We start from the raw sequence: 25,166 nt of genomic DNA on the forward strand, positions 1-25,166 counted from the left end.
CATTGTAAGCCAGTTCTACCCCTACGTTAGGTGAACATTTAAACCCAACTGAGTGTAACATAGGACAAATTTAAAACACCATGAGCGTAACCTATACAGTGCAAAGCGGCTCGTAAGTAAATGTGCTGCAAGGGTTGGAGGTATTTACGGAAAAATAACGCGAAAAATTTATGAAGTGAGCAGAGTGAAATCAATTTGCGAGGATTTTTTCTGCTTTTCGATGAGTTGTTGTAAAAGATTATGCTAATATGTGGTTTGTACATATCGATATGAGTTTTACGTTCCCAATCAGACGTGATAACTTCCTCAGTTGCGCTTTGATGATACATCCGGTGAGGACCAGTAAACATCAAAGATCTACGGCACACCACTTTGTGTCTGACTGCGGTACGGAAATGTGTTTTCAACCACTTAACATGTTGCTACCAGAGCAATGATTGTAACTTCCTGCGTTGTAAGCTGACTCTTAGTGGTAACTTTAACTGATATCGTTGCTAAATACTGTAATTTTCGCAGATGTGATGACGCCCGTGTTGCACGAGTGAAACAGCTTGTGGTAAATCAGACTGTGCGCCATCTATGGCCGTTTTATTTATTTACAGTGGCCGACAGGCTATTCCTGCGCCTACGAAAAAGATAGAGTTCACCATTGCTACTGTTCCGATGAAAATTTCTGCATTGCGATTGTCAATAGGCAGTGCAGTTTCACGAAGTCTCTTAAGAAAGGACGTGTCTGTTCTTCTTCTGTAGTCCCGGTGCTTTTTATACTATTCTCTGGTTATAGAATATGAGTCATGCGGTAAGAATATATTACCGTCGCAAGTAAATGTTATAAATAGTAAGAGCAGGTGAGATGCTACATATACCTCTCACAGAAGTGAGAACAATAAATAAGCGACATGTCTTCCAAAAGTTATAATGTTTCGTACTTGTGTAGAACAAATAGGAAGTATGTACGTCTGGAGGTCCCTTCCTTGTAACTCGCAGTTGCACACGGACGTTACACCACGGCACAGACACTAATCTGAATACAACGGACAGGCACGCCAGTGACCGGCGAACAGTTTATAATTTTTCTTAAAAAAATAAATAGGGTACGAAGGAGATTGGAACGAATGCCGGACATTTGCCACACCGGACATTTGCCAAGCCGGACATTTGCCACACTTGCCCCTTCGCCAGGTAGCGATCCCTCAGGTAAGGGACGCACTTCTTCGTACTACTTCTGCCCGCTTTCAAACCGTCGTCTCCACATCTTACTCGATACAACCAGTACGTTAGGGACCTTCTTCTTCCACATCATGGCGAAATACAGAGTTTCTTTTCTGAAATCGAAATATTTATAGCTTTTGGGAAACGAAAGCAATACCGACGATTATGTCAGTATGTAATTAGTTCTGCCAAGTATAAATATAGATCCCTATGTCTGAACGGTAGCTTCCTTTCACGCTTACTGATTGCGATAGAAACAGTCCATCGACATGGGAGCAACAAGAAACAACGATGTAAAGAGAATGCGAATGTACTCTAATCATTTGTTTAAAAAAAATTAAAAATTAAAAAAATTCAAATGTGTGTGAAATCTTATGGGACTTAACTGCTAAGGTCATCAGTCCCTAAGCTTACACACTGCTTAACCTAGATTATCCTAAGGACAAACAAACACACCCATGCCCGAGGGAGGACTCGAACCTCCGCCGGGACCAGCCGCACAGTCCACGACTGCAGCGCCTGAGACCGCGCGGCTAATCCCGCACGGCCATTTCTTTTTTATCACTGCAATTGTAACTACTTAAATTATTACACTACATGCCCAAAAGACAACAAGAAAAGAAGAAATGGGTGTGTGAATGTTTGAAAAGAAGAACGTCATACTCCATATTAATTTACTCTCTAAGATGCGATATCCCTTGCGGCGAAACATTAGTTAATAAAGTGTAGCGGGACAATGTTCAAAACATGACTGAAAATACGTTCACTAAATAGAGATAGCCGGCCGTGGTGGCCGTGCAGTTCTAGGCGCTGCAGTCGGGAACCGCGCGACCGCTACGGTCGCAGGTTCGAATTCTGCTTCGGGCATGGATGTGCGTGATGTCCTTAGGTTAGTTAGGTTTAATTAGTTCTAAATTCTCGGGGACTGATGACCTCAGAAGTTAAGTCCCATAGTGCTCAGAGCCATTTGATTTTTGAAACAGAGATAAGAACATCTATGATTGATATGTCATCTAAAGTCGACGTACAATTTTAAAATGTTGGAAATAAGGAAATCAAGAAATATCGAATGCTATGCTTGTAACGTACGTTGTTGTTCTACACTGTTTAGCTTTGGTATCTGCAGGGTCGCAGAGAAAGCATCCTAGGTTTTGGAGAGAAAAGTTGTGATTGTAATGATCTGCTCTACAACAGAAACAAAAAGCACAACTTAAGGAAAAATAATGTAATGTGTGTTCCAGCTCACAAGCGACATTTAAGCAGATAGTTCTTGTGACTTAGTATGGGCAGAGGTCATATTCGAAAATCGGAATAAATTAATAACTGGCTCCTTTTACCGACCCCTGGTGTCAGATGAAAGAGTTGCTGAACAGAAAGAAAACTTGATTTCCATCACAAATAGGTACCCTACTCATACAATTATAGTTGATAGTGACTTCAGTTTACCTTCCGTATGTTGAAAAAAATACATTTTCAGACTCTATTGTAGATAGAAAACAACTTCCGTAATTGTCCTAAATGTTTTTTTTTTAAATTATTTTGAACAATTAGTTCACGAGGCCACTCAAATTGTAAATGGTTACGAAAACACTCTTGACCTCTTAGCCACAAATAATCCTGAGCATCACGACGGATACAGGGATTAGTGAACACGCAGTCGTAGCGAGGCTCACTTCCGTAACAAAGAAATTCACCAAAACTAAACGCGAAATATATCTATTTAAAAAAGCAGCAAAAAATTGTTTGACATCTTTCTAGGAGACAGTTTCCAATCCTTCCAAACTATGTAACTGAAGACCATATGTGGCTTAAGTTCAAAGAAATAGTATCAACAGCATTCGAGAGATTCATATCAAATAAATTAATAAGAGACGGAACTGATACCCCATGGTACACAAAACACGACAGAAAGCTGCTGCAGGAGCATCGAAAAAGTCAAGTATAATTTAGACGAACGCAAAATCTCCAAAATTGGCGAAGTTTTACTGAGGCTCGAAATTTGGTGCAGATTTCAATGCGAGGTGCACTTAATAGTTTCCACAACGAAACTCTCTCTAGACATGTGGCGGAAAATCCAAAGAGATTCTGGTTCTATGTTAAGTAAACCACCGGAAAGTCTCAGTAAGCGATGAGAAGGAGGAGGGGAAGACAAGGGACCGAACCCTTCCAACACCGAGACCATACACCCACGGTAATGAGGCTATTTAATTTCTCTCGATGCTGCACATCTTGAGCTTGCACGTTCAATGTTTCTATTTTGCTCCTTTTTTTCACAGTTCAGTACACCTTCTTCCTATTTTATGCTTGATTTGTGTTCAGTTTTTCACGGGCTGTCCTCTAGACCAGGGCTTCCCGATCTTTTCAGGTGGTGGACCCCTTCTTCAGTCGAATATCGATGACGGACCCCTAGTCAGTCAAGAGCACAGTAACTTTAAATTTCAGAGCGCGAAACCCATGGGAACTGAAAGCTTTTTAAAGCAAGTTCCATGTTCCCAATGCCCCCCCCCCCCGAAAAATCAAGTTTAACAATAAATGATGCCTGGGGCTGCATACGTGCCAGCGAGCGCTGTGAATGGTGGACAAAGCTCGCTCCGCGCATGCATAAAAGGTTTCAACGCATCTACCGCCATGAGCCTGCGCACAAACGACCCCCATATTGTTGCGAAACAGTCGATCAGAGAAGCCGCATTCTCCTACACTAAACTGTGTATGCGTTCTCACTTAGGAACCTCAAAGGCTGCTTGGGAATACGACCTGAAGTAAAAGTACAAATGTTTTCCACACGAAAAAAAGTAGTGATGAATTTGATTTTCACATTTTTATTCAATAATTTTACTTATTATTTTACACGATTTGGTGAAGGGTGGCCGCGGACCCCGTAGAAAGAGCCGGCGGATCCCTGGACCACATGTTGGGAAGCCCTGCTCTAGACCATCTTACCACTAAATTTGAGGGTGGGGGGGGGGGGGGGGTGCGATGGAGTGTTTCCCTCGTAAGGAGAGGGACCTTTACCCAGGTGGTTGTCATTATTTTCTGTAACGCAACTTTTCTACTTCGTTAAAGATCAAGATGGTGAGACACGCATTAGCACTTTATACCAGTATTGAATAATTTTGTCATTAAAAGACTTCGCTAAATTTGTAGAAATTCTTAGAATGACTGATTCTTTTCACAGGCTCTTCACAAATCTTTTGTGAAGTAGCGGCAGACAGAAGCATACATTTTGCCAAAGCATACAAGGAAATGTTACTGATCTTTGCAGCTCTTGTAGATATATATGAACGAACAAAGCTAACTTTTTCTTTAAATTGCCACACTAAAATGTATATTGCAATAACCGCACGATAAAAGGGAAGGTTATGCGGAAAATTGAGATTTCAGCAATTGCAAATGTACGTATAAGATTACAACAAAAATATGTACTTTATTTCTTAAACATGTGAAACAAGAAAAATGATATTCCTTATCAAACTAAAAGGTACTTTGTATCACGTCGCCTTATTACAGTTATAAAATTTGTATGCGGCTTCCAACTAGCCGATGCCGATGCCAAAGTCTTTAAACTGATCATAGTAAACGCCCCAGTACTGGTTTCGAATTCTTAGAATTCCCACCTTATTAAATATCACCTACCATCAATACATCGTGTAACAGGCATTAACACGCTTTCTTGTCTCCACATTCTTCCATCTGAGGCATTTAACATTCGGAGTTCTTGAATAGTGGTAGTCCCACTTTCACCGCTTCATACCACTGCAACTGTCAGAAGAAGATCCGCTAAACATACGCTGACTATACCCTCTCCTCGCACCGTGACTCAACGTGCCAAATGCGTTAGTACTTTCTCCACCCGTTGGTAGAAGACTACCCTCAAAATTTAGTCGTATTTCTTCCTAGGTAAAGATCAGCTTCTATATTCGTTCCCTTATATAGTTTTCACAACATTTACGAGGGTAATCCCAACAGCAGGCAAGGTCTCCTATTTTTTATATGTACATAGACCTGTTTAATTCTACAATGGTTTAAATCAGTTTACAGCTTGACCAATTTAGCTATTTTTCGACGTAATCACCATTTGTGTCATGCATTTTTGTAGATGCTATGGAAGCTTTTGTATGCCCATGTCATACCAGCTATCCGCCATGCTGTTTCGAAAGTTATGAACGTCTTCTTTCACTTCGTCGTCGGAGCTAAATCGCTTTCCGGCCAAATGTTCTTTGAACCTGGGGAACAGGTGATAGACACTGGGCGCCAAGTCAGGACTAGTGGGTGGGTGGATGATTATGTTCCACTGAAACTGTTGCAGGAGAGAAACGGTTTGCCGAGCGATGTGTGGGCGAGTGTTCTCCTGGAGAATTTGTACGCCCTTGCTCAACATTCCTCTTCTCCGGTTCTGAATTGCCCGTTTGGGTTTTTTTCAGTCTCTCACAGTACACGTCAGCGTTAATTGTGGTCCCAGCGATTCAGCTCCGACGACGAGGTGAAGGAGGAGGTTCATTACTTTGTAAACAGCATGGCGACGAGCTGCTGAAGACATGGGCATACAATAACTGTCACAGGGCCTACAAAAATTGAAGACATAAGAGACCTTACTTCTCTGATTCTCAATGGAGAGAAGTCTTCCAAAGTAAGAGTGATTTCAGGTGTGCCGCAGGGGAGTGTCGTAGGACCGTTGCTATTCACAGTATACATATATGACCTTGTGGATAACATCGGAAGTTCACTGAGACTTTTTGCGGATGATGCTGTGGTATATCGAGAAGTTGTAACAATGGAAAATTGTACTGAAATGCAGGAGGATCTGCAGCGAATTGACGCATGGTGCAGCGAATGGCAATTCAATCTCAAGTGTAATGTGCTGCGAATACATAGAAAGAAAGCTCCCTTATCATTTAGCTACAATATAGCAGGTCAGAAACTGGAAGCAGTTAATTACATAAGTTATCTGGGAGTAAAATGGAATGATCATACAAAGTTGATCGTCGGTAAAGCAGATGCCAGACTGTGATTCATTGGAAGAATCCTGAGGAAATGCAATCCGAAAACAAAGGAAGTAGGTTACAGTACACTTCTTCGCCCACTGCTTCAATACTACTCAGCAGTGTGGGATCCGTACCAGATATGGTTGATAGAAGAGATAGAGAAGATCCAACGGAGAGCACGTGCTTCGCTACAGGATCATTTAGTAATAATCGTTACGGAGATGATAGATAAACTCCAGTCGAAGACTGCAGGAGAGACGCTCAGTATCTCGGTCCGCCTTTTGTTGAAGTTTCGAGAACTTACCTTCACCGAGGAATCAAGCAGTATATTGCTCCCTCCTACGTATATATCGCGAAGAGACCATGAGGATAAAATCAGAGAGATTAGAGCCCACACAGAAGCATACCGACAATCCTTCTTTCGACGAACAATACGAGACTGGCATAGAAGGGAGAACAGATAGAGATACTCAAGGTACCCTCCACCACACACCGTCAGATGGCTTGCGGCGTATGGATGTAGATGTAGATGCAGACGGAGGTGGAGATGGGATTACCCTCATACTTTACAGTATAGAAGCAATCAAGTCGAATATAAATAATACAAATAATAACGAGTAACGTCCTCTGTACAGTCACAAACAAAAACTGTTCCCATAGAACACCGTTAACAAAAATAGACAATATGACTTATATACACGGTCCAGTAACATTAATGCGACTACCTGCAAAAAGCCTGAATAACCACTGTTTAGCCGCGCGCGATTAGCCGAGCGGTCTAGGGCGCTGCAGTCATTGACTATGCGGCTGGTCCCGGCGGAGGTTCGAGTTCCCCTTCTGGCATGGGAGTGTGTGTTTGTCCTTAGGATAATTTAGGTTAAGTAGTGTGTAAACTTAGGGACTGATGACCTTAGCAGTTAAGTCCCATAAGATTCCACACACATTTGAACACTTGAACCACTGTTTGCCGGCCGCGGTGGTCTCGCGGTTCTAGGCGCGCAGTCCGGAGCCGTGCGACTGCTACGGTCGCAGGTTCGAATCCTGCCTCGGGCATGGATGTGTGTGATGTCCTTAGGTTAGTTAGTTTTGATTAGTTCTAAGTTCTAGGGGACTGATGACCTCAGAAGTTAAGTCCCATAGTGCTCAGAGCCATTTGAACCATTTACAGCTTGCACGTGCAGGAATAGAGTCACCGAGGTTTTGCAAGGTATCGACCGTGGATGCGGAGCTATACCGATTCTGGTGTCGTGGCCAACTGCGCTGGATCGCTGGGTTCTCGGTTGAGGACCCATGGCGCGAACAGCCCTACTGATGTGGTTCTAGAAATCCTTGATTGTGTTCAAACCTGAGGTGTTTGCTGGTGCTCTTCGAACCACTGCGATCTGTTTAAAAAGTTGTATAGTCCTGCTGGTAGATGCCAACGTGGCGACGAAAAAAAAAAAGAAATAAATTGCAAGAAAGGGTGAACATGGACCCCAAAGATAGATGAATAGATGTGTCGATTCATTGTGTCTCCCAGAATGACGATATCACCCAGGGAATGCCATGAAAACACTTGCCACACCATAATGCTCTCCCCTCCGGGCTGGACCCTTTCGACTTTTGTTGCAAGGCCATACATGCTAACGTGATTCATCTGAAAAGGCCACCTGAAGCCACCCAGTAGACGTCGAGTTGCAGTACTGGCGTGCGAATTCCAGGCCTTGTGGCCGGTGAACAGCAGTCAGCAGTGCATGAACCAGGCGCCTACTGCAGAACCGCATGCTCGGCAATGTTCGCTGAACGGGTGTTGAGGAGACTTGGTTCGTCTGGCCGATCAGTTTTTTGTCTGTTCGCCCATACACATTGCAGCCATCACTTTTACATCTACATCTACATACATACTCCGCAATCCACCATACGGTGTGTGGCGGAGGGTACCTCGTACCGCAACTAACATCTTCTCTCCCTGTTCCACTCCCAAACAGAACGAGGGAAAAATGACTGCCTATATGCCTCTGTACGAGCCCTAATTTCTCTTATCTTATCTTTGTGGACATTGCAGCCATCACTTTTACATCTACATCTACATACATACTCCGCAATCCACTATACGGTGCGTGGCGGAGGGTACCTCGTACCGCAACTAACATCTTCTCTCCCTGTTCCACTCCCAAACAGAACGAGGGAAAAATGACTGCCTATATGCCTCTGTACGAGCCCTAATTTCTCTTATCTTATCTTTGTGGACATTGCAGCCATCACTTTTACATCTACATCTACATACATACTCCGCAATCCACTATACGGTGCGTGGCGGAGGGTACCTCGTACCGCAACTAACATCTTCTCTCCCTGTTCCACTCCCAAACAGAACGAGGGAAAAATGACTGCCTATATGCCTCTGTACGAGCCCTAATTTCTCTTATCTTATCTTATCTTTGTGGTCTTTCCGCGAAATATAAGTTGGCGGCAGTAAAATTGTACTGCTGTCAGCCTCAAATGCTGGTTCTCTAAATTTCCTCAGTAGCGATCACGAAAAGAACGCCTCCTTTCCTCTAGAGACGCCCACCCGAGTTCCTGAAGCATTTCCGTAACACTCGCGTGATTATCAAACCTACCAGTAACAAATCTAGCAGCCTGCCTCTGGATTGCTTCTATGTCCTCCATCAATCCGACCTGATAGGGATCCCAGACACTCGAGCAGTCCTCAAGAATAGGCCGTATTAGTGTTTTATAAATGGTCTCCTTTACAGATGACCACATCTTCCCAATATTCTACCAATGAACCGAAGACGACTATCCGCCTTCCCCACAACTGCCATTGCATGCTTGTCCCACTTCATATCGCTCTGCAATGTTACGCCCAAATATTTAATCGACGTGACTGTGTCAAGCGCTGCACCACTAATGGAGTATTCAAACATTACCGGATTATTTTTCCTATTCATCTGCATTAATTTACATTCATCTATATTTAAAATTAGCTGCCATTCTTTACACCAATCACATATTCTGTCCAAGTCATCTTGAAGCCTCCTACAGTCACTCAACAACGACACCTTCCCGTACACCACAGTATCATCAGCAAACAGCCGCACATTGCTGTCCACCCTATCCAAAAGATCATTTATGTAGATAGAAAACAACAGCGGACCTACCTGACTTCCCTGGGCACTCCAGATGATTCCGTCACCTCCGATGAACACTCACCATCGAGGACACCGTACTGGGTTCTATTACTTAAGAAGTCTTCGAGCCACTCACATATCTGGAAACCAATCCCATATGCTCGTACCTTAGTTAGAAGTCTGCAGTGGGGCACCGAGTCAAACGCTTTCCGGAAGTCAAGGAATATGGCATCCGTCTGATACCCTTCATCCACGGTTCGCAAGATATCATGTCAAAAAAGGGCGAGTTGCGTTTCGCAGGAGCGATGCTTTCTAAAGCCGCGCTGATGCATGGACAGCAACCTCGCTGTCTCAAGGAAATTAATTATATTCGAACTGAGAATATGTTCGAGAATGCTGCAACAAACCGATGTTAAGGATAATTTTGAGGATCCGTCCTTCTACGCACCTTATATACAGGCGTCACTTGCGCTTTTTTTCCACTCACTCGGGACTTTACGTTGGGCAAGAGATTCGCGATAAATGCAAGCTAAGTAAGGAGCCAGTGCAGTAGGGTACTCTCTGTAAAACCGAACTGGAATCCCATCAGGACCTGGCGATTTATTTATTTTCAACCCATGCAGTTCCTTCACAACCTCAGGGATGCCTATCACTTACCCCTACCAACTGTGGTTCATGGTGCAGTACAATTGCTTCAGCGCCAGTTTTGGATTTTGTCATGCACCACGTAAAATTTAACCGCGGTGGCACATAAACTGTTTACAAACTTAGCCGTTTCAGAAATGCTTCCACCCTTGGCCCCAAAGCCAATGGTCACGCACTTTTGGACACCAGATAAATCGCTCTGTTTTGGCATTACTAAAACAACTGTACAGCTTGCCTGTACTGTGTGTCTGTTCTGTCTATTAAACTTATGGGCAAACGCTATGAACGTATGCACCAACCTAATACAATAAACTGCAAAGTTTTACAGTGTTGATGCATAGCTTAACAATCATCGGTATATCCTTCAAATTTTTTACATTAAACAAGGAATCGAAGGTGTGATATGTATGTTATTTATGTTATGAAGTTACACCAAACAGTTGTTTGTTGAATTATCATATGTGATCTCAAACCCGCACTTTAAGTCTATTTTGTTTATAACTTAACGTGAGTGTCCCAAATACCTTGTTCCATTAAGTGATTGTATCAGAGACTAATTCGTAGTCTTCATCGTCAGTTAAGTTTCTTAATCCGTCTCGAAGATTACAAATACATGCAAATAATTGTCTGCTGACGATCAATATCTGCTTTCTAGATGAGATTTAAGCTTCCAGTGTTGCAGTGGCAAGCAGTAGATAAATTTATGTATACCAGTGGCTTTTATCAGTGGCTTTGAGTTTGGCAAGAAATGAAGTCAAGCCAGGCAAATGCCTTTTGTTTAGCGTCAGGGAAAAATTCAAATCTGGTCTAAAAACATGGTCGACATTTATTGTTGTGTTGGCAGAAGAGCCAACTACGTGTTACGAGAGAAGGCCGAAATGCACGCGTTTTAGCTCACGCAGTCTGGCGTGAGGAGGGAAGAACTCTACTGACATAAGGTCTGGAACATGAGAAGGAATTAGAATTCAGAAAGCAGACTAATTAGTTTGAGACTTAACTTTAATCCATTAATGATGAACGTCGCTCCTGACGGTACACGATTCACAATATTATCTGTTCAGAATAGTAACTGAATATGGCGTCTTGCTAGGTCGTAGCAAATGACGTAGCTGAAGGCTATGCTAAACTGTCGTCTCTGCAAATGAGAGCGTGTGTAGACAGTGATCCATCGCTAGCAAAGTCGGCTGTACAACTGGGGCGAGTGCTAAGGAGTCTCTCTAGACTAGGCCTGCCGTGTGGCGCCGCTCGGTCTGCAATCACTGATAGTGGCGACACGCGGGACCGACGTATACTAACGGACCGCGGCCGAGTTAAAGGCTACCACCTAGCAAGTGTGGTGTCTCGCGGTGACACCACATTTATCGCATTTTTGAAGGTTCTCGTCAGAATGTACAGTTCGTCCCTCACTCAATTACAAATTTTAATAATTTTTTTTGGAAGAAATACACTGCCGGAAATAATATTAGTACATCCATCTAGAGGTTTCCAGTTCACTCAAGATTTATTGTTGCAACAGTTGTGGAGTACCTAAAATCATTATATTTACAGATATTCACAGATCGATAGCATAAGCGGTTCTATGGTACCAGGTATCGACCCTGACTGAAACACCCATATCAGTGCGTGGTGCAGCCCCAACAGGTGGCAGTGGAGGCGCTGACTCTGGCATCCAGTCGAATACTGTCCTAGGGTACGTCGTGCCACGCCTGCGCGACTTTTTCACTTAGCTCTGGAGCTGTTGGTTGCCGAGTCGCCCGACTCACTTCTCATCACATCATATCCCACAAGTGCTCGATTGGACCCAAGACGGGAGAACGTGCTGGCCAGGGAAGTTGCTGCACGCTTTGCAGAGCATGTTGAGTTTCATGGGCAGTGTATGGGCGAGCATTATCATGTTGGAAAGGCATACCACCTTGTGGCAAGAACGGCTCCAACAACACTCTGCACGTCTCGAGCGCTGGGTGGCGTTCCTTTCAGGAACACTAAAGGTATACGAGAGTTTTAGTTCATCGGATCCCGACCATAAGGCCTGGGGTGCGAACAGTGCGTTTTGCTCGAATGCACTCTGCCAGAAAGCGCTCACCGGGTCTGCATCGGACCCGCAAACAACCATCACTTGCGTGCAGGCAGAATCCGCTTTCTTCACTGAAGATAACGACGCGCCACTCCATCTTCCAACTGACCTTCCGACGACAGTCGACCCGTGCACATCGATGATGTGTCGTGAATGGAAAACAGGTTGGAGATATGTGTGCCCGTAGTTCCACTACTAACAACCAGTTCGCAACAGTTCGTGTTGACACGTCGGAACTCACGAGCCCTCTTTACTGTGCTGTACGATCTGCCACTGCTGCTCTTACAGTAGCACGATCTTGACGGGTTTCTGTTTTGCGTGGACATCCAGAACCTCGTCCACGGGTGTTAGAATGTTCACGTGACCGCTGATACCAGCATCGTTGCACAACTGACGCAGCACGTCCAACTTGTATGGGTATTCTACGGAAGCACCATCCCGCCTCTCGGAAGGCCACAATTTGACCCTTTTCAAATCTGTTAAGTTGGCTACAGGAAGCACGAGTGCGTCTCTGTGGCATGGTTGCCTGCTTGCTTCACACGTTTGCATTACACTGAACCTACGCTACTCAAATTCACGGAGCTTCGTACTCCGGTGAGTTGTAGGATGAGCGGATCACGCCTTTTCTCTTATTCTGGGGGTGTTGGAAGTTGCCTTCCCGTCTGAATCGTCCTCACGGTTGCGTTGCTTCTATTAGTTCTTCTGGCTCATGTTGCGGCGTGCCTTCACTCCTGCAAAAGGTCTGGTCACCTTGTGGTCGGGCAACAGTGCACTTTGTTACGAACTACGTCGTTCTCCGACATCCGGGCGGCCGCACAAAAACGATGTGCCGCCTGCCGGAATCGGTGTTTTAGCAGCGGTACTCCTTCTTGTGGGGTTCTCCGGTGCTGAAGTCTCGTGGCAGGTGAAGCGCTAACCTAAGCGCCTTGTTCTGGACCATCTGCAGCTGGGCGATGGACGAGTCGGCGTCGTTGCCCCACACCACAGCAGCGTACTCTAACAGTGGGCTGATTAGTGTCAATTACAGAGTTACGCCGCAGTGTGGGGGCAGGGTCGTCGCTGGGTTGAGTAAGGGGTACAACAAGCGCAATCTGCCAAGCGCTTTGCTCCTTACTTCCCTGGTGTGCGCCTTCCACGTCAGGCGCCGGTCCAGAGTGACGCCTAGGTAGGGTCCGGTGTTCGACCATGGGATGGGGTACACTGAACCTTCTGGCTGTGAGCATTTTCTATGAAAGGATAGACAGAGATGGCGCACTTGTGGCTATGCCACTATGCTATCTGATTGTGGACGGCGTTGAAACCACTATCAGTACATCTAATATGCCCCAGGTGGCATATGCCGTCATCCGATAAAAATCGACCGCCTCTTTCGAGGAGTACTATTTTTTTCCAGCAGTGTATGTGTGTCATGTTCGCTTCAAGACTACGAACTTTGTATAAAGCTGAATGGTTCAGTTTGATTTCATGTTTCGAAGGAAGAACTGAGTAAAATCTTTGCCTGTATATTTCTCCCAACTTGTAACCAATACCCGCGAGGATATTTGATTGCCATAAGATTCTTGGACCCGGGTCCTCCACGTGTCAGACACGCTGATCACTCAGCTATGGAGGTCGGCGTCTCCAGAGTGGAAAGACCAGCGTTAAACTAAATTTTACACCCGCGAGTCCTCATATTCTAACTGTAGAACAAGTGGCTCGTCAAGTCTCTGTATGTCCGTCTTCCCAGAGATGGCTGCGGGACTCGGCTGTTCGATACAGGATGTGAAATCAAACACCTTTCAGCTGTCTGGTTTCGAAACGTATTTTATTTGGCTGCCAGTTTCGGCGATTTACTACGCCATCTTCAGTCGGCAGATAATGGTTGAAAAGATCGCTATAACAAGCAGAAGTATACTAATATCGGTATTGCTGGCCCCTGTTTTGACCAGAACCGAAGTGGAATCTTCCTAAGGTCGGTCAGGGGCCTGAAGATGGCGTAGTAAATCGCCGAAACTGGAAACCAAATAAAATAAGTTTGGAAGCTAGACGGCTAAAAGGTGTTTGATTTGAGATCCTGAGTGGCTTATCAGATTCTGGTTTTTATTTTAGTTTTGAATATTTGGGGATTACAAGTTTCCTGGCTGGTATCCGCCTCAACCGGAACATATAACATTCGGAGCCCTAGACAAGCATACACATTCTTAAACTAGCGTGCCAAAATGTTCACTTACCAAAGCTAAGGAATTAAGGATGAAGGGCCAATTGATTGACAGTTTCCCTTGTTTGCAGATGCTGCTGCTCGTGCTGTTCGCCGTCGCTGTCGTGTGCTGGGTGCTGCACCGATGGATCAACATGAAGCCCAAGAACTTCCCTCCAGGTGAGATGATGTTTGGTTTTTGGGGCGCTCATCAGAGCCCGTACCAAGTCCCAATTTTTACACAATCCAATCCATCCACTGTCACTAATGATGATATTATGAGGACAATACTAACACACAATCCCTGGGTAGAGAAAATCACCAACCCGGCCGGGAATCGAACCCGGGACCCCGTGATCCAGAGGCAACAACGCTAGCCACTAGACCCATCCATGTGAGAGCAACAAGTTTTCTCATTCGGTGGTTTCGACATGAATGACAAGGTGACGACAACCAATCTCAACGAGAAAGACAGGCCGTAGGGCGTACGTCACAGCACGTGACACTGCAGGTCTTACGAGTGCCAGCAGCCGGAACCGACGGTGTGCGAGTAACTATTTCAGACGAGTTTAATAAATCTTGACTGCGCGTTTAAGTGCACGCAAGTTCTCGACAGGACACGACAAAGTTAATAGCTTTAGTGGCTACCTTTTCAATTACATGCTGATTCCGTAGCCCATACAGGAAGCCAAGCGTTCACGAAATGTGACGGATTTCTTTGCGGGGCATGTGGGGTCTCAGCAACTTTTATGACAGTTTAGGACGTGGTAAGGGGCGGCAAGGTGGTGGGGGGGGGGGGGGGGGGGAGGGGGAGGGGGGCAGCGCGTATCCGCCACAAACCCAACAGTTCTCCTTTCGCGCTGGTAGGAACACTGAGATTAAAAAAAAAGTTTTGGGAAAAAAAAGAGGAATCGAAGTAAAAATAGTTCACTCTCATTGGGCGAAAGCCAAGAGGGTTCCTTCGAAATCGAGTCTCCAATCTCTAATGACCTACTAGTCTGTTTCACGTTCCTTTCTTCTGTCCGACTGCAATTTAAGGTTCTTCAGTTATATCAGACCATTTAAAAATCCTTCAACTCATTTCGTGCTGGAAATAATTTATTCATTGTTGGGAGTTCTGTGAGAATTCATTGGGTATACAAGGTGAACCCAAAACTTCACAGGCGACATTTCGGAGGCTTTTAGTAATATTCTCTGAATATCATGGTATAAAAAACACGTGGTCCCTGGTGTCTCGTTACAGAATAATAACGTGAATGATAAGATAAAGAAGATTATGGGAATGTGCACCTGTTTGGTTTACTTCTACACTGTCTTTTTTATGAATGTATAGTCTCTTTAAGAATGTAAGCTCTTGCATACTAAAAACTCCATTCATAGAAAAGAAATGTGTGAAGTTAACTTGTCGTTTACAGTTAAGAATTAAAATGTCTGTGAGCAGCAAAAGGAAATCTGACTGCGAGAATGTAAATGCAATATTCCCTGTCGCAACCAACACTGACTTTAAAAATTACTCTGAATTTTAAGGAAAACAATTAAACTCACCACTTTTAGTTGACCCTATGAAATTATAAACTCTTATCTCCTGTATTTCGCTTACCTGTGTTGCAATGGGAAAGGCTGTGCCACTGCTGCCGTAGGAAAAAAAAAAGCAGAAAAAGAAGCGCGCATCTCAATTTCTAAGTTGCTACTAACTATAGAGGGTCGTGACATTTCAATGCGATCACTTAAATACACGTAATACAGATTTGGTTCTCATAAAATTTATCTCTGATAAAAAAGAATGTTCATCAGGTAATGGGAGCTGGATAATGACGCAAGATAATCTGAGTTACTCTCCAGAGAAAAATTCTTCTCAAGTAACTACATATATTAAAAAAAATTTGTCTCAAAGAAATTCCTTGGCATTATTCAAACTGCAAAATTTCAGCATTGAACGCTTAGTAAGCAATAAGAAAATATTTCATTATAGATTACAATTACTTAAGATCAACACTGGAGAAATATAAAAATTACCCGTACATGAAAATTTATTCTAAGACAGAAGTCCTCATACCAATGATTAATTTTTATTCAAATCCATTAACATTGATTGTGACAGAACTTTATAAAACTAGCTTGAAATTCCTGATTTGGATGTCAAGTGTTGAACTAATAATGCCTAACTAAATGCTGCCGCAATAAAGTAAGATATATTCATTCGTTAACTTAAATGTCAACCTTCTCAAGATAGTATCTACCTTAGTAATTCTCTCTAATTCAATGCTTAATGATATTCCTTTTGTAATAGTAATATCTTCCATCAGATCAATAAAATAATTGTCAATGCTCCCCATGATTTTCGTCTTCCGATACAAACTCAGGACCACGCCACCCCGTCACAACACTTATCTCCTCTCCTCACAATCAACAGTAATCACCCGCGCACGATCAACATTTAACAACTGCTCGTCTTTGCAGAGAAAAGATGACCTAACTAGTTTCCGGGCAGCGCGGTGTCTCGTACGAGGCTGCATGCACTTAACTATCAGATACGAATACTAAATGCGCGTTTTAAGACATCCAAAAACAAAAAAAAATTAGCTCTAAAATTATAGACACATACACCCTTCAAACGTACTTGCGATTTACTCTCTTTGTTATCCCAGTGGCGTTTGTTTCTGTGAAAATAGTTTCAAAACACTGAAAAAAATGTAATACCCATTCATTAAAATGTACAACCCAAAACGACAGGACCTGGTTTCTCGTATGCACCTATGTGCAGATGCGGAAGTATGGCAATATGGTTGCCATTGCTCAGCATTGAGTCGCTGTGACGCTCTACTAGTATGTTCGGCGAACTTATACAGTATGTCAATATCGGCCATTTTCATCAGTAACCCAATTCATACCTCAGTGTATGATTGAAAATGTGTAACTATCACAGCCGGGAATACAAACCCGAGACAGGGACAAGCAGGACTGGACACAAGCTCGAAGGCGAAGACTAATGTGGGCACTGCTGTTATCCACCAAAGTGCCGTGACTGAATGGAACAAGTTTGTTTCAACACAAGGAACACGGCGCATGTCGTCGAAACTTGCAGTGTTGTGTGTAGACAGTTTCAGTGCAGTACATTTAGATAGATAAATCGGGATAAGAAGTGAAACGAATCCAATTACTCTTCAAAGAGCCACGAATTTCTTACATACTGACGGAAAAAACCGAAACACATGAAATTTCGGGAATACATTTTTCTACACTCATACTCATAAATTAAGGATAATGCTGATACATGGCGAAACAACGCTCTGGTGGGCGATTTGCGGGTTTAAATCACCTTGGGGTATGGCCATGTGGAGCATTTGACCTGCGGTCGTCGCATGGTGGCGCTGGCAGCAGTCCACATAAGCAGAGGTGTGTTGGTGCATGTCAGAGTACGGTGCAGCCAGTAAGTGTGCAGACGTTTTCAGACGTCCTAATGGTGACTGTGTGTTGAAAATGGCTCAAAGAACACATATTGACAACGTTATGAGGGGTAGAATGCTAGGGTGACTGGAGGCTGGTCAAACACAGTAGGTCGTAGTACGGGCCCTCTGTGTGCCACAAAGTGTGATCTCAAGATTATGGAAACGATTCCAGAAGACAGGAAACGTGTTCCGGCCTACAGTACGGGACGTACACAGTGTACAACACCATCATTGACCGCAGACGGCCACGGATTACTGCAGGTAGCCTTGCTCGGCACCTTACCGCAGCCACTGAACAGTTGTCTCCAGACATACAGTCTACAGACGACTGAACAGACATGGTTTATTTGCCTGGAGACCTACAAGGTGCATTCCACTGACACCTGGTCACAGAAGAGCCCGTAAAGCCTGGTGTCAAGAACACAGTACATGGTTATTGGAACAGTGGTCCCAGATTATGTTCACGGATGAGTCCAGGTAAAGTTTGAACAGTGATTCTCGCCGGGGTTTCATCTGGCGTGAACCAGTTATCAGATACCAACCCCTTAATGTCCCTGCGTGTCTTTGACAGAGGAACTGTAACAGGTCAGGTGTATCGGGACGTCATTTTGCACCAGTATGTCCGCCTTTTCAAGGGTGCAGTGCGTCCCACCTTCCACCTGATGGACGATAACACACGGCTCCACCAAGCTGCCATCGTGGAGGAGTACCTTGAAACAGAAGATATCAGGCGAATAGAGTGACCTGCCTCTTCTCCAGACCTGAACACCATCGAGCATGTCTGGGATGCTCTCGGTCGACGTATCGCTACACGTCTTCAAACCCCTAGGACACTTCAGGAGCTCCGACAGGCATTCTTGCAAGAATGGGAGGTTATACCCCAACAGCTGCTCGACCACCTAATCCAGAGTATGCCACCCCGTTGTGAGGAATGTGTATGTGTGCATGGGGACATATCCCATATTGATGTCGGGGTACATGCGCAAGAAACAGTGGCGTTTTGTAGCACATGTGTTTCGGGACGATTTTCTGACTTATCACCAATACCGTGTACTTACAGATCTGAGTCATGTGTGTTCGCTATGTGCCTATGCTATTAGCGCCATTTTCGTGTAGTGCCACGTTGTGTGGCACCACATTCTGCATTTATCCTTAATTTATGAGGATGAGTGTAGGTAACATATTTAAGTGATTAACATGGAAAAATACAAGTTAATGTAAGCGTGAGATAAGCCATTGCAAATGTGAAATGCTGATACATTACTAATCGGTTGAACCGCTAGAATGTTGAATGCAACCATGCAAACGTGCATGCATTGTGTAGTACAGGTGTTGGATGCCAGTGTGTGGGATAGAATTGCGTACCTGTTGCACGTGGTCGGCCAATAGGGGAACACTTAATGCTGTTTGTAAATGACGCTGAAGTTGTCATCCGATGATGTCCCATATATGCGAGATTGAAGACAGATCTGCTGATCGAGGAGGTCAAGACGACATGTGAACAGTCTGTGGAGCATATTGGTTCACAACAGCGGTATGTGGATGAGTGCTTTCCTGTTGGAAAACTGCCCGTGGAATGCTGCTCACTGATGTCCGTGGGATAAGCACGAGAGTGCTCCTGCTGTCATACGAAATCGCACCCCAGACCACAATTCTAGGTGTACGTCCAGTGTGCCTAGCGCGCAGAAAGATTAGCTGCAGGTCCTCAACTCGCCTCTTCCTAACCAACACACGACCATCACATGCACCGAGGCACAACCAGCTTTCATCAACAGATATCCACTCTCCCCTCCAGCGAGCTCTCACTTGACTCCACCACTTAAGTCGCAAATGGCGATAGTTTAGGGTCACTGGAAAGAGCGTTACAAGGCGTCTGGCTCGCGCTGTCCTTGAAGTAACTCCACTAGTGTCCAAAAGTAAAGTAACAGAACGCTGTTTCCCCGTCCTGTGTGTAATTCACGATATAATCGTACAATATGCCAACCAGATGTCTGTACGAGTGTGTTCTGCAGGGACGATAGCATTCCAGTCAACGGACAGCCATGTCAACGGCGACGTCAGGGCACCTACGAAACGAGGTAGCCCCACGTCCACAATCGCTTTTGAAACGTCCCCTCAGAAAAATTTGTGAATCACTGTGCTGATAAACCTCTACGTTATTTAATTTTCAAGCAGCTGAGCAAAACTAAACATACTCGAGACATTTCTCTCTTTACTTATTCTGGTCAACACTAAACTGACAAACAATATTTTTAGCGCAACGCAATCTGAATTTCAAAAATCCCTACAAAAGAATGACCCTGACTAACAATAACCTATACTTTTCATGAATCACTTACCTCACAAAAATCTTCGTTACTCGAATTACTGCAATACACTGAGCGCCAATGCTGCCAGCTAAATGAAATATTCTAACTACTGAAGGCACTAACTATTGATAGGCATAGTCAGCAAATGAAAGATTTTGATAGAGAACAAACAATGTATTGATCTTAATAGTGTTCATATATATATCAGTTCATGACATCCAGTCTTACAAATTTAGTGTCTCTGATGGACACACGTCCAGGTCATCCGCTCTCAAAACTCCGCCATCTCTCCTCACATCCACCACTGCTGGAGGCTCACGTCCAACTGCGCAACGCTACGTGCTGTTTACATCCAAATGCCCAACACTACAATGGCGAATGTTCCAACAATGCAAACTAGCCACAGACTGCACACAACAGAGCCAGTGATTTTCATATAGAGCGCTACATGGCGTTACCAGCATAAAAACCTAAACAGCCTAGTTACACTTTGTACACAGTCAAAGACAGTGCAGTGTAGCACAGAGAAGATGTCTGTTAGAGTCTTTGCGGCGAAGGGCCGTATAAAGATAGGAAACGGGACAGCCGTATACTGATGTGCCCGATGGCTTAATGTGAGCTGTTGTTGGTCGGATGGACGACAGTTTGTAGAGACCGAAACTGTATCCCGGAGACAAGGGCAGGGCTGACCACTTGTGACTTCAGAAGAGGGGACCATTATTTGCCTGTAAGGGTACGACAGTACCGCCTTAGTACTGTACAGTAACTGGTGTGTGAACTCGTAGCATTCACCAGACGTATTGTATCGAGGCAAACGGTGTGCAGAAGATTTCAGCAAAGTGGCCTTTATTGTCGAAAATCTGCTGTATGTGTACCTCTGACGCGTCTTCACAGAAGGGAACGTCTAGAGTGGAGTCATCAACATGTCACCTGGACGGTCCAACATTGTCCAATGTTGTTTTCACAGATGAGTCCCGGTTTAGTCTGGAGAGTGATTCTCGAGGATGCCTAATGGTGTGGGCGGCGGTTATGTTTACCACTCGAACTCCTCTTCATGAAATTGTACGGGTGAACTGTCAAGGTTTAACTGGTGTCAGGTCTCCTGACAAGATCTTTGGACCTCATTTGCGGTTGTTGCGAGGTCTACATCTACATGGTTACTCTTCAATTCACACTTAAGTGCCTGACAGAGGGTTCATCGAACCATTTACATACTACTTCTGTACCATTTCACTCTCTAATGGGAAAAAAGAAACATTTAAATCTTTCCGTTGGAGCTCTTATTTCTCTTATTTTATTATTATGATCATTTCTCTGTACGTAGGTATGGGTCAACCAAATATTTTCACATTCGGAAGAGAAAGTTTGAAATTTGTAAATAGATCTCGCCGCAAAGAAAACCGCCTTTGTTTCGGTGACTGTCACCCCAACTCGCGTTTCATATCAGTGACACTCTCACCACTATTGCGCGATAACACGAAACGAGCTGCCCTTCTTTGCAATTTTTCGATGTCCTCCATCAATCCCACCTGGTAAGGATCCCATATCGCGCAGCAATATTCCAGCAGAGGATAGACAGGCTGTCTCTTTAGTGGGTTTGTCGCATCTTCTAAGTGTTCTGCCAACAAAGCGCAGTCTTTGTTTCGCCTTCCCCACAACATTACCTATGTGGTCTTTCCAATTTAAGTTGCTCGTAATTGAATTGCTAGGTATTTAGTCGAAATGACACCCCTTTGCTTTGTGCGATTTATCGTATACCTCAAAATTATCGGATTTGTTTTAGTAACCATGTGGATGACCTCGCACTTTTCTTTGTTTAGTGCTAATTGCCACTTTCCGTACCATACAGAAATTCTCTGTAGATCATTTTCTAATTGGAATTGATCATCTGATGATTTTACTGGGCGGTAAATTACAGCGTCATCTGCAAACAATCTAAGGGTGCTGCTCAGATTATCACCTAGATCATTTATATAAATCAGGAACAGCAGAGGGCCTGTGACACTACCTGGTGAGTAGTTCTCGATTGATTCGCATCTCGAGGACACGTGTAATACTATTTCAGGACAAAAACGTTGTGGGCCCAGACTTCGTACTGATGGACAACAATGCTCGACCTTATATAGCACGGGTGGTGGGCGTTTTCTTGGAAACAGAAGATACTGCACGCATGGGGTGGCCTGCACGCTCTCCAGATTTGTATCCCATAGAACAAGTCTGGGATGCAGTAGGGAGACAGATTGCATCAAGTAAGCATCGACCAACCACTCTCCAAGACTGTGAGCAGCTCTACAGGAAGAATGGGAGTTATTACATCAACATGCGACTGACGACATTATTCACAGCATGCCTCTTCGCTGTCAGGCTTGTATTGCTGCCAGAGGTGGTCACACCCTATACTGAGCACATTAACCAGTTGTTGGAATGTGTGTGCAAATCCATTAAGTTGGAACAAACGAAGAACATTTTTGTCTACCGTTATGCACGTTGCAGTTGTTTACGTTCTGTATTCCATACATTATTTCTACTTTACTATGACCAGTTTATACTGTTCTGGCCGGCCGGAGTGGCCGTGCGGTTCTAGACCCTACAGTCTGGAACCGAGCGACCGCTACGGTCGCAGGTTCGAATCCAGCCTCGGACATGGATGTGTGTGATATCCTTACGTTAGTTAGATTTAATTAGTTCTAAGTTCCAGGCGACGGATGACCTCAGAAGTTAAGTCGCACAGTGCTCAGAGCCGTTTTATAGTGTTCTGTGGCAAAATAAACGCAACATTGCAAAATTTCAGTTTGTTGCTTTAATTTGTAATTTGTAACGGTTCGTTTTCTCACTTTGGTGCCAACTGCTTCTCATGTTGTTGCTGCAGATGCAGTGAGATGCGCCAGAGCCATACGCCGAACATGATGGTCTTCCCTCCGGGTAGTGCGACCTGGCCGTCTGGAGAGATGTCTTCTTGCCACCGTACATTCTCGTGGCCACCGCTGCCAGCAATCATGTACAGTGCCTACATTCCTGCCGAGTCTTTGTGCAGTATCTACATCTACATCTACATTCATACTCCGCAAGCCACCCAACGGTGTGTGGCGGAGGGCACTTTACGTGCCACTGTCATTACCTCCCTTTTCTGTTCCAGTCGCGTATGGTTCGCGGGAAGAACGACTGCCTGAAAGCCTCCGTGCGCGCTCGAATCTCTCTAATTTTACATTCGTGATCTCCACGGGAGGTATAAGTAGGGGGAAGCAGTATATTTGATACCTCATCCAGAAACGCACCCTCTCGAAACCTGGCGAGCAAGCTACGCCGCGATGCAGAGCGCCTCTCTTGCAGAGTCTGCCACTTGAGTTTGCTAAACATTTCCGTAACGCTATCACGGTTACCAAATATCCCTGTGACGAAACGCGCCGCTCTTCTTTGGATCTTCTCTATCTCCTCCGTCAACCCGATCTGGTACGGATCCCACACTGATGAGCAATACTCAAGTATAGGTCGAACGAGTGTTTTGTAAGCCACCTCCTTTGTTGATGGACTACATTTTCTAAGGACTCTCCCAATGAATCTCAACCTGGTACCCGCCTTACCAACAATTAATTTTATATGATCATTCCATTTCAAAGCGTTCCGCACGCATACTCCCAGATATTTAACAGAAGTAAATGCTACCAGTGTTTGTTCCGCTATCATATAATCATACAATAAAGGATCCTTCTTTCTATGTATTCGCAATACATTACATTTGTCTATGTTAAGGGTCAGTTGCCACTCCCTACACCAAGTGCCTATCCGCTGCAGATCTTCCTGCATTTCGCTACAATTTTCTAATGCTGCAACTTCTCTGTATACTACAGCATCATCCGCGAAAAGCCGCATGGAACTTCCGACACTATCTACTAGGTCATTTATATATATTGTGAAAAGCAATGGTCCCATAACACTCCCCTGTGGCACGCCAGAGGTTACTTTAACGTCTGTAGACGTCTCTCCATTGATAACAACATGCTATGTTCTGTTTGCTAAAAACTCTTCAATCCAGCCACACAGCTGGTCTGATATTCTCTAGGCTCTTACTTCGTTTATCAGGCGACAGTGCGGAACTGTATCGAACGCCTTCCGGAAGTCTATGAAAATAGCACCTACCTGGGAGCCTGTATCTAATAATTTCTGGGTCTCATGAACAAATTAAGCGAGTTGGGTCTCACACGATCGCTGTTTCCGGAATCCATGTTGATTCCTACAGAGTAGATTCTGGGTTTCCACAAACGACATCTCAGAAGTAACGTTCCTTTTCTCGTAGCCCTTTCACGTGACATCGTTCAAACTCTGTCAAGAATATCCCCTGACTAACATCAACTCACCACGTCCACTCTCAAACGTAACTAACGCTCACGAGCGTTGCAGAGCGTATCTATATCAAACCTGATTTGTGTGCGCATAGTGGCGCAATTAGTGACACTCCTATGCGACTGGCACGAAATTTCAATACACATAATTCTTCACATGTTACTGAAATGAGCGTTTGGCGTTATTGGCCGGGAGGCCTCTTGCGGGGCAGGTCCGGCCGCCTTGGTGTAGGTCTTATTACATTCATCGCCACATTGGGCTACCTGCGCGCCAGATGGGGATGAAATGATGATGAAGACAACACAACACCCAGTCCCTGAGCTAAGAAAATCTCCGACACAGCCGCGAATCGAACCTGGGCCCGGAGGACGGCAACCCGTCACGCTGATCACTCAGCTATCGGGGCGGACTCTTCAGACGTAGAAACACGCGTACCAACTTTCGTTTATTTCGCAGAACTCCATCTCGGTGCAGCGATTCTTTTCCGTCAGCGCATATGCAAAATGTGTGGAAAAAAGCTGTTCTTTCCAGCGTAAACCGATGACCAGCGGGAGACTTTCTTCGATGCAGATGTGGTGGGAGACATTCATACACCATTGTACTTTTTTGCCCACAACAGCAGAAAGCGTCAGTCGCTGGGAGTCGAAGTCGGTCTTTGAGTGGGCCCGTATAGTGAGCGGTCGTCGGATTGCAGTAAGTTATAAAGTGACGGTACAAACAGAACAGCGGTATCAATACCGTGAATGGTATAACAGCAGTAAATATTTGTGAAGGTTAAGATTCTGTATCCTTTGGCTTTAATGCCGTGGTGCATCATGAGTACCTAGCACAAAGCCGAACCATCACAAAGGAACACTACCAGGAGGTC

The 25,166-nt window shown here is 44.6% G+C and overlaps 1 protein-coding gene across 1 annotated transcript in view; it reads left to right on the top strand.

The window, feature by feature from the left end:
• LOC126273242 (methyl farnesoate epoxidase-like) overlaps positions 1-25,166 on the top strand; it is a 179,217-nt gene that overhangs the window by 50,822 nt on the left and 103,229 nt on the right. Inside the window, exon 2 of the mRNA XM_049976787.1 lies at positions 14,292-14,379. Within this exon, the coding sequence (XP_049832744.1) occupies positions 14,292-14,379 (88 nt within the window). The remainder of the gene's footprint in view (positions 1-14,291; positions 14,380-25,166) is intronic.

Source organism: Schistocerca gregaria, chromosome 5 (genome assembly GCF_023897955.1).
Source record: "Schistocerca gregaria isolate iqSchGreg1 chromosome 5, iqSchGreg1.2, whole genome shotgun sequence".
Classification (NCBI taxonomy): Eukaryota; Metazoa; Arthropoda; class Insecta; order Orthoptera; family Acrididae; genus Schistocerca; species Schistocerca gregaria.